Source organism: Diaphorina citri, unplaced genomic scaffold, assembly GCF_000475195.1.
Source record: "Diaphorina citri unplaced genomic scaffold, Diaci psyllid genome assembly version 1.1 scaffold96170, whole genome shotgun sequence".
Classification (NCBI taxonomy): domain Eukaryota; kingdom Metazoa; phylum Arthropoda; class Insecta; order Hemiptera; family Psyllidae; genus Diaphorina; species Diaphorina citri.
Window position 1 is genome coordinate 1 of NW_007473128.1, and position 10,258 is coordinate 10,258.

The 10,258-nt window shown below is 26.5% G+C and overlaps 3 protein-coding genes and 1 pseudogene across 3 annotated transcripts; 2 read left to right on the top strand and 2 right to left on the bottom strand.

The window, feature by feature from the left end:
* The first annotated feature begins 6 nt into the window (after positions 1-6).
* Positions 7-1,240, top strand: LOC108254441 (cytochrome c oxidase subunit 3-like). The gene is given in 1 exon segment (XM_026833234.1): positions 7-1,240. A coding segment is annotated over 1 exon segment (783 nt). The 5' UTR covers positions 7-442; the 3' UTR covers positions 1,226-1,240.
* A 977-nt stretch (positions 1,241-2,217) lies between these two features.
* LOC108254437 (NADH-ubiquinone oxidoreductase chain 5-like) lies at positions 2,218-3,452 on the bottom strand (the record flags this gene model as incomplete). Its single annotated transcript, XM_017449425.2, is given in 1 exon segment — positions 2,218-3,452. A coding segment is annotated over 1 exon segment (1,014 nt), but the record flags the coding sequence as incomplete, so codon positions are not given.
* A 1,892-nt stretch (positions 3,453-5,344) lies between these two features.
* On the top strand, positions 5,345-6,969 carry LOC108254443 (annotated as a pseudogene).
* Positions 6,970-8,092: 1,123 nt separating this feature from the next.
* Positions 8,093-10,089, bottom strand: LOC108254440 (cytochrome c oxidase subunit 3-like). The gene is given in 1 exon segment (XM_026833233.1): positions 8,093-10,089. A coding segment is annotated over 1 exon segment (783 nt). The 5' UTR covers positions 9,233-10,089; the 3' UTR covers positions 8,093-8,449.
* Between the last annotated feature and the right edge of the window lie 169 nt (positions 10,090-10,258).

Below are 10,258 nucleotides of genomic sequence, written 5' to 3' on the forward strand. Positions count from 1 at the left end.
TTTTTTTTATTTTAATTAGTAATATCAGCAGAAATTTTCCCTACTCATTTTGTTGTTCAGCACATTTAACTTTTTCTCTTTCACTTGCATTACCAATTTGAGTATCTATTGTTATATTTTTTTGAGTTAAACTAACTAAAACAACACTTAGACATTTAGTTCCTTCTGGAACACCAAATATTCTTATACCAATAATAGTAGTAATTGAAACAACAAGAAATATTATTCGACCCATAGCTCTAGCTGTACGATTAACTGCTAATCTAATTGCAGGACATCTCCTTATAGCTCTCCTAGGAAATACATTAAATATTAAAAATTATATATGATTAATTATTTTATTTGTTCAAACAGCATTCATAATATTTGAATTAATAGTTGCAATTATTCAATCATATGTTTTTTCTGTGTTAATAACACTATACTCTAGAGAAATTTCTTAATGAAAAAAAATCATCAATTTCACCTTGTTGATCCTTCGCCTTGACCAATTATTATTTCCTTTTCTATTCTTAATCTTACACTATTTAACGTTTTATTTTTCAATATTAAAAAAACTTTTTTAATAATAATAAGAATAATTATAACAACACTAATTATATTTTTATGATGACGAGACATCCAACGAGAAAGAACATTCCAAGGAAAACACACAAAAATAGTTATAATTTCAATAAAATATGGAATAATTCTATTTATTAGATCCGAAATTCTGTTTTTCTTTAGATTCTTCTGAAGATTTTTTCACCACAGACTCTCCCCTAATTATGAAATAGGACTTATATGACCTCCTCTTAATATTAAATCATTTAACCCCATAAAAATTCCTCTTAAAAATTCAATTATTTTATTTAGATCAGGAATTTCAGTTACATGAGCACACTCAAGAATATGTTTTAATAATTCTATTCAAACAAACAAAAGAATTCTAATTACAATTATACTAGGATTATTGTTTTCGATTTTACAATTTTATGAATATATAACTTGTCCATTTTGCATCAGAGACTCAGTTTACGGAAGAAGATTCTTTGTCACAACAGGATTTCACGGAATTCATGTTATTATTGGAACTACATTTCTCACTCAAGTTCTCATGCGACTAAAAATAATACACTTTTCTAGAAAACACCATTTAGGGATAGAAATATCAATTTGATATTGGCACTTTGTAGATGTAGTATGATTGTTTGTTTACATAAGAATTTACTGATGGGGAAAATAATATAATTAAATTTTATCTTATTAGTATAAACAATTATAATTAGCTTCCAACTAATAGATCCTTTGATAAGATAATATTATTAATTTTATATTTTAAAGTTTTTGTTTTATTTATACTTATTTTAATAATAAATATTTTACCAATTATGAACAGTCATAAACAATTAAGACGAGAAAAAACATCTCCATTTGAATGTGGATTTGACCCTATATCTAAACCACGAATTTCATACTCTGTACACTTTTTTTCCATTGCACTTATATTTTTAATTTTCGATATTGAAATTACCCTCATTTTTCCATCACCTTTAATTAAACAAAAAATTATTATAGTAAATTGAATATTATCATCAACAAGACTTATTATATTACTTATTATGGAATTAACTCTAGAATTAAAAGAAGGATCAATAAACTGAAAATAGGATTAAAGTTTTTATAACATTTAATTTGCACTTAAAAAAAAACTTAACTGTTAATCTGATAATAAAGAAGTAATTAATACAGCTAGTTTCGACCTAGTCTCAGAGCACGCTCCTTATTAATTGTAAAGAAGTCAAAAAGAGACAAATTATTGTTAATAATTAAATTGAAAAAAATTCCTTTACAAGGAGTCTTAGAGAAAGCTGCTAACTATCTCGGAGCAAGTTATTGTTAGACACCCCCCTCTTGTAGTTTACTAAAAACACTGCCCTTTCACCGCAAAGAAGAATAACCTTCCAAGAGTTTGTACTACTTAAATTTCTTCAAAATTTTGTTCTTCTTAAACTACTTGAAAACACGACAGAAATAATAATAATAGTTACTCCTAATAATAAGATAACTGGATTTTGTCTTCTTATAGATTTTAACCACTTAGAAAATACTAAAGAAATATTTCTACTATTACTTATAAGCCCTTCACACCAACCTTGATCTAATAATAATATTCTTACTAGTTCTTTTTGAGAAATTAGCCCTATCTTCTTAGTTAAACTAGATAGAAAAAATAAAGTTGCTAATAAAAATTTTAACTTAACCCCTAAAATTAAATCTCCCTTTCAAATACAACCTAGAATAACAATAAAAATAGGCGTAATTTTCACAAAAAAAGACAATCTGATTAAATTTAATTCACAGAGTATTCAACTTATTACACTTCCTAAAAAAATATTAATTAAAGCTAAGGTTAAAATAGATAAACATAAATTTTTTGACCCAGCTACTCATAAAATTCACCCAGAGTAGGAAGATAAGTATAAAATTAAACGTATTCTATAAGTAACAGTAATTAGAGCTATAATTAAAATAAATACCCCCAACCCTACACCTCCGTATCTACATCTTGTTAATTCTAGAATAGAGTCTTTAGAATAAAATCCTGAAGTAAAGGGGACACCTATTAAGCTAAACACAGAAATATTAAAACAAATCACAACAACAAAACCTCTCCCTAAACTACCCATTTTACGTAAATCTTGTACTCATATTCCTCTATGAATAACAAACCCAGCACATATAAACAGTAAAGCTTTGAATAGAGCATGAACAAGAAGATGAAAAAAAGCTACATCAAAATGTCCTAAAGATAAAATAAACAATATAAAACCCAATTGGCCTAGGGTAGATAAAGCAATTAATCGTTTTATATCATACTCCTCCAAAGCTCCAAACCCAGCAATAAAAATTGTAACTATTGAAATAATTATTAATAACATGTTTAATCTTCCTAATATTAAAGTATTAAAGAATCGAATTATTATATACACTCCAGCAGTCACTAAAGTTGAAGAATGAACTAAAGAAGAAATAGGAGTAGGAGCTGCTATGGCAGCAGGAAGCCATGCTCTAAAAGGAAACTGAGCACTTTTTGTTATACATGCTAAAATAAAAAATATAAAACCTGAATTTATTTCCCAGAATATAAAATTTCCTCCTATTCTAGATCAAACTACAGCTAAAATTAATATTCTGTCTCCCAATCGATTTCTAGCAGCAGTAATAAACCCAGAGTTATAAGCATCAGTATTCTGATAATAAATAACTAAACAATAAGAAATAATTCCCAAACCGTCTCAGCCTAGTAAAACTCCAACAATGCTCGGACTAAAAATCATAATTAATATAAATACAATAAATAAAAATATTAGCCAAAAAAACCGGTAGCACTCCTTGCCCATATAAATCTTTGAGTAAACAATAATTAAAGAAGAAATTATTATTACAATAACAGAAAAAAGCAAGGATATTCAATCTACATAAACAATATAAGTAAATCTCACTCTATTAATTATTATTAATTCTATTTCAATTAAAATTAACTTTATTAAACCAAAATTATAAACAACCAGGAAGAATAAAAAAACATAAACTAAAGTTATGAGAAAAAATGTAAAATGAAAAAATGTAAAATGAAATTTTCTTTTTTGCAAAATTGAAATAATTATAATCTTTGAACCCACAAATCAATATTTTACTTAAACTATTTCAATTAAAAAGTCATAATTCTTAAATCTAAAATAAACAGATTCAAGGGAATGCAATGTAAACTCAATAATATGCATTCATATAAATTAAAAGATTTAAAAGAAAAATAAAAAGATATCTTTCCCTGTTGAGAGAAAGAAAACAAGTAAATTCTGTACATAGAACTTAAAACACCTAATAACCCCACAACTAAAAAGAAATGTCAATTTCACCCTAAAACAGAAATAAATAAAAAAATTTCACCTGGCAAGTTTAAACAAGGAGGAAAAGCTAAATTTGAAGAACAAAACAAAAATCACCAAAGTCTTCTGATAGGAATGATATTAATTATTCCCTTATTCAAATATAAACTACGAGTTAAAGAACGATTATAAACTAACCCTAAAACACAAAAAAGTCCAGAGGAGCATAGCCCGTGTCCTACCATTAAATATACACTACCGATTAATCCTCTAATTTTTATTGTTAAAATTCCTCTCAATACAACTCTCATATGAACAATAGAAGAATACGCAATTAGTATTTTTATATCAGTTTGAACAAAACAAACACCAGTCAAAATTAACCCACCTAAAATACTAAAAATTAAGATTCCTGAAGAATACTTATACAAAAAATCCCCTATAATAAAACTTAATTTAATAATCCCGTATCCTCCTAATTTTAACATTACTCATGCTAAAATTATTGAACCGTAAACTGGTGCCTCTACATGTGCACGAGGAAGCCATAAATGAAGTCCCACTAAAGGAAATTTTACTAAAAAAGCTAATAAAAATATAAAAACCAAGGGCATGCCCCTTAACTCATGTCCCATATTAAAATAATAAATTCCAATTAACAACGGAAGCGAAAAAAATACCGTGTAAATAATTATATAAACCCCAGCTTCAACACGATCAGGTTGATACCCTCATCCTAAAATAATTAAAAAAATAGGAATTACACTCATTTCAAATCCCAAATAAAATCTAACTAAAGCTTCAGAATAAAACACAATAAACAATCTAATCAGTATAAAAATAAAAATTAGATATAAATCTAATCTCCTAGAAAATTTTTCTACAGATAAAACTATTATAATTACTAATCATAAACTCAGTAATACAAAAATTAACTTAATTGTTATTTCTCCTCTTTCTATTATATTCAATAAAAGAAATAAAATAAAAAAAACAAGAGATCCAACAACTAAATCTCAACTTATAACCACAAAAAGTCCTAAAAATCCTAGACCTACTTCTAACATCTAAAAATTAATAGTCTCTTCGCATAGTCTCTACCATGACTACGAACAAGCAATGTAAGTAAAACTAAACCTATCACAGCTTCACAAACCATTACAATAATAAAATAAATAAGAATTATGTCATCAAACATATAATTCATTAAAAAATTTACTAATATTAATAAAATAATCAAAACTAAAAATTCTAAAGTTAAAAGTAGTATTAAAATATGCTTTTTAAATATAAAAAACATACTTAACCCAAAATAAAATATAAATAAACATCTAATAAATACTAACAAATGCTAAAATAGTTTATATTAAAATATTGATCTTGTAAATCAAAGAAATAATAGTTTTTAGCATCAGTAAAACTCATTCTGTATTTTTAGTCTCCAAAACTAATATTTTGTTGTTTAAACTACTTACTGGCATACTAAAAATGCTTTTATTTTTTATATTTTATATTTCCACAATTATATCTTTCATTTCTACTCCAATTTCTTTAGGATTATTAATTCTTATTCAAACTTTTATTTTATCCGTTATCTCTCGAATTATCTCAATATCAAGATGAATTCCCATATCAATTTTTTTAATTATAGTAGGAGGACTAATAATTCTTTTTATATACATAACAAGTATTAGCTCAAATGTCCAATTTAAAAATTTAGATATAAAACTGCCGGTTATCTATACAATTTTATCCCTACCTGTCTTTTTTATTACTCCCACTCAGTTATCAATATCTGATAATTTTCAATTATTGGATAATATTAATTTTGATTTCTTTAAACTCTTTTTACCCTTAAATATTTACATATCAATATTTATATTCATCTATTTACTCACAGCATTAATTATTTTTATTAATATAATAACTCTGACCAAAGGCCCAATGCGCAAAAAATACTAATGATAAACTCAAAAATTAAATCTGATACAATAATTTATCCAATTTACAACTCTCTAATTAATTTACCCACACCTTCAAATATTTCAATCCTGTGAAATTTTGGTTCTCTTTTAGGACTTATGTTAATAATTCAAATCCTATCAGGATTATTTTTAGCTATACACTTTTCAGCCAATATTCTTATTGCTTTTGAAAGAGTAATTCATACATGTCGAGATGTAAATAATGGGTGAATACTGCGTTCTATTCACTCAAATGGGGCATCGTTTTTTTTTATTTTTATTTATCTTCATATTAGACGAGGAATCTACTTTAACTCTAGACAACTCAAGAAAACTTGAATAAGAGGAATTATTATTTTATTTTTAACTATAGGCACAGCTTTCCTAGGGTATGTTCTACCGTGAGGACAAATATCTTTTTGAGGAGCAACAGTAATTACAAATTTGTTATCAGCTATCCCTTACTTAGGAGAAACAATAGTTATCTGGCTATGAGGAGGATTCGCCGTAGATAATCCTACTCTTACACGATTTTTTACAATTCATTTTCTCCTGCCTTTTATTCTAGCAAGATTAATTATAATCCATTTAATATTACTGCATGAGTCAGGATCTTCCAATCCATTAGGCACACCTAAAAACAATGATAAAATCCCCTTTCACCCTTATTTTATCACCAAAGATTTATTAGGGTATTCAATATTTTTAATCATATTTTTAATACTTATTTTATATAATCCCTATTTACTTAATGATCCAGATAACTTTATCCCAGCCAACCCTCTAAATACTCCTCTTCACATTCAACCAGAATGATACTTTTTATTTGCATACTCAATTTTGCGAGCAATCCCGAATAAACTAGGTGGGGTTATCGCTTTAATTTCATCAATTTTAATTTTAATATTACTTATGTTATTTCCCCCATCTTTCCATAAGGGTTTCCAATTTTACCCTATTACTCAACACTTGTTCTGAATATGAATTAATATTTTTATCTTACTCACTTGGATTGGAATAAAACCTGTTGAAATTCCCTACGTAAAAATTAGACAAATACTAACTTTATCTTATTTTCTTGTATTTATTTTACTTCCCGTTTCTCAACAAATATGAGACAATCTATTTAAATAGCTTTATAATTTATACAAAATATTTACCTTGAAAGTAAAACAAGAAACTTTTTCTAAAGCTTAACTTAAATCTACCGACACCCCTATAGAGAAATAATAGAATAAAACAATATCAAAAACAAGACTACTCTCAAATAAATTTTTCAACACATATTTATAAGTTTATCATAACGATAACGAGGTAAAGTTCCCCGAATAACAATAATAGAAACTCTCACCAATCCTACTTTAAAATAAAATAAATATTCAGGTAAGGGACCTAAAAAAAAAAGAACCAGCATAACTCTTCTAAATAAAATTCTTAGATACTCCGACTTAGCTTTAATTAATATTTTTTTAGGAAGTGTAATAAGTTGAATACTCTGTGAATTAAATTTAATCAGATTGTCTTTTTTTGTGAAAATTACGCCTATTTTTATTGTTATTCTAGGTTGTATTTGAAAGGGAGATTTAATTTTAGGGGTTAAGTTAAAATTTTTATTAGCAACTTTATTTTTTCTATCTAGTTTAACTAAGAAGATAGGGCTAATTTCTCAAAAAGAACTAGTAAGAATATTATTATTAGATCAAGGTTGGTGTGAAGGGCTTATAAGTAATAGTAGAAATATTTCTTTAGTATTTTCTAAGTGGTTAAAATCTATAAGAAGACAAAATCCAGTTATCTTATTATTAGGAGTAACTATTATTATTATTTCTGTCGTGTTTTCAAGTAGTTTAAGAAGAACAAAATTTTGAAGAAATTTAAGTAGTACAAACTCTTGGAAGGTTATTCTTCTTTGCGGTGAAAGGGCAGTGTTTTTAGTAAACTACAAGAGGGGGGTGTCTAACAATAACTTGCTCCGAGATAGTTAGCAGCTTTCTCTAAGACTCCTTGTAAAGGAATTTTTTTCAATTTAATTATTAACAATAATTTGTCTCTTTTTGACTTCTTTACAATTAATAAGGAGCGTGCTCTGAGACTAGGTCGAAACTAGCTGTATTAATTACTTCTTTATTATCAGATTAACAGTTAAGTTTTTTTTTAAGTGCAAATTAAATGTTATAAAAACTTTAATCCTATTTTCAGTTTATTGATCCTTCTTTTAATTCTAGAGTTAATTCCATAATAAGTAATATAATAAGTCTTGTTGATGATAATATTCAATTTACTATAATAATTTTTTGTTTAATTAAAGGTGATGGAAAAATGAGGGTAATTTCAATATCGAAAATTAAAAATATAAGTGCAATGGAAAAAAAGTGTACAGAGTATGAAATTCGTGGTTTAGATATAGGGTCAAATCCACATTCAAATGGAGATGTTTTTTCTCGTCTTAATTGTTTATGACTGTTCATAATTGGTAAAATATTTATTATTAAAATAAGTATAAATAAAACAAAAACTTTAAAATATAAAATTAATAATATTATCTTATCAAAGGATCTATTAGTTGGAAGCTAATTATAATTGTTTATACTAATAAGATAAAATTTAATTATATTATTTTCCCCATCAGTAAATTCTTATGTAAACAAACAATCATACTACATCTACAAAGTGCCAATATCAAATTGATATTTCTATCCCTAAATGGTGTTTTCTAGAAAAGTGTATTATTTTTAGTCGCATGAGAACTTGAGTGAGAAATGTAGTTCCAATAATAACATGAATTCCGTGAAATCCTGTTGTGACAAAGAATCTTCTTCCGTAAACTGAGTCTCTGATGCAAAATGGACAAGTTATATATTCATAAAATTGTAAAATCGAAAACAATAATCCTAGTATAATTGTAATTAGAATTCTTTTGTTTGTTTGAATAGAATTATTAAAACATATTCTTGAGTGTGCTCATGTAACTGAAATTCCTGATCTAAATAAAATAATTGAATTTTTAAGAGGAATTTTTATGGGGTTAAATGATTTAATATTAAGAGGAGGTCATATAAGTCCTATTTCATAATTAGGGGAGAGTCTGTGGTGAAAAAATCTTCAGAAGAATCTAAAGAAAAACAGAATTTCGGATCTAATAAATAGAATTATTCCATATTTTATTGAAATTATAACTATTTTTGTGTGTTTTCCTTGGAATGTTCTTTCTCGTTGGATGTCTCGTCATCATAAAAATATAATTAGTGTTGTTATAATTATTCTTATTATTATTAAAAAAGTTTTTTTAATATTGAAAAATAAAACGTTAAATAGTGTAAGATTAAGAATAGAAAAGGAAATAATAATTGGTCAAGGCGAAGGATCAACAAGGTGAAATTGATGATTTTTTTTCATTAAGAAATTTCTCTAGAGTATAGTGTTATTAACACAGAAAAAACATATGATTGAATAATTGCAACTATTAATTCAAATATTATGAATGCTGTTTGAACAAATAAAATAATTAATCATATATAATTTTTAATATTTAATGTATTTCCTAGGAGAGCTATAAGGAGATGTCCTGCAATTAGATTAGCAGTTAATCGTACAGCTAGAGCTATGGGTCGAATAATATTTCTTGTTGTTTCAATTACTACTATTATTGGTATAAGAATATTTGGTGTTCCAGAAGGAACTAAATGTCTAAGTGTTGTTTTAGTTAGTTTAACTCAAAAAAATATAACAATAGATACTCAAATTGGTAATGCAAGTGAAAGAGAAAAAGTTAAATGTGCTGAACAACAAAATGAGTAGGGAAAATTTCTGCTGATATTACTAATTAAAATAAAAAAAAATAGGGTGATTGGAATGAGTGTTGTTCCTTTCATTAAGATGGTTTTTATAAATAGAGATGAAAACTCATTATTAAATAATGAGTTTTCATCTCTATTTATAAAAACCATCTTAATGAAAGGAACAACACTCATTCCAATCACCCTATTTTTTTTTATTTTAATTAGTAATATCAGCAGAAATTTTCCCTACTCATTTTGTTGTTCATCACATTTAACTTTTTCTCTTTCACTTGCATTACCAATTTGAGTATCTATTGTTATATTTTTTTGAGTTAAACTAACTAAAACAACACTTAGACATTTAGTTCCTTCTGGAACACCAAATATTCTTATACCAATAATAGTAATAATTGAAATAACAAGAAATATTATTCGACCCATAGCTCTAGCTGTACGATTAACTGCTAATCTACTAGCTAGCTTAGTCTGGCTGGGGGACTTAAAACAGAGACTAGACCAGCTGAATCTGGCTGGGGGACTCTAAACAGGGAGTATAAAATCCTAGATCTACTAGCTAGCTTAGTCTGGCTGGGGGACTTAAAACAGAGACTAGACCAGCTGAATCTGGCTGGGGGACTCTAAA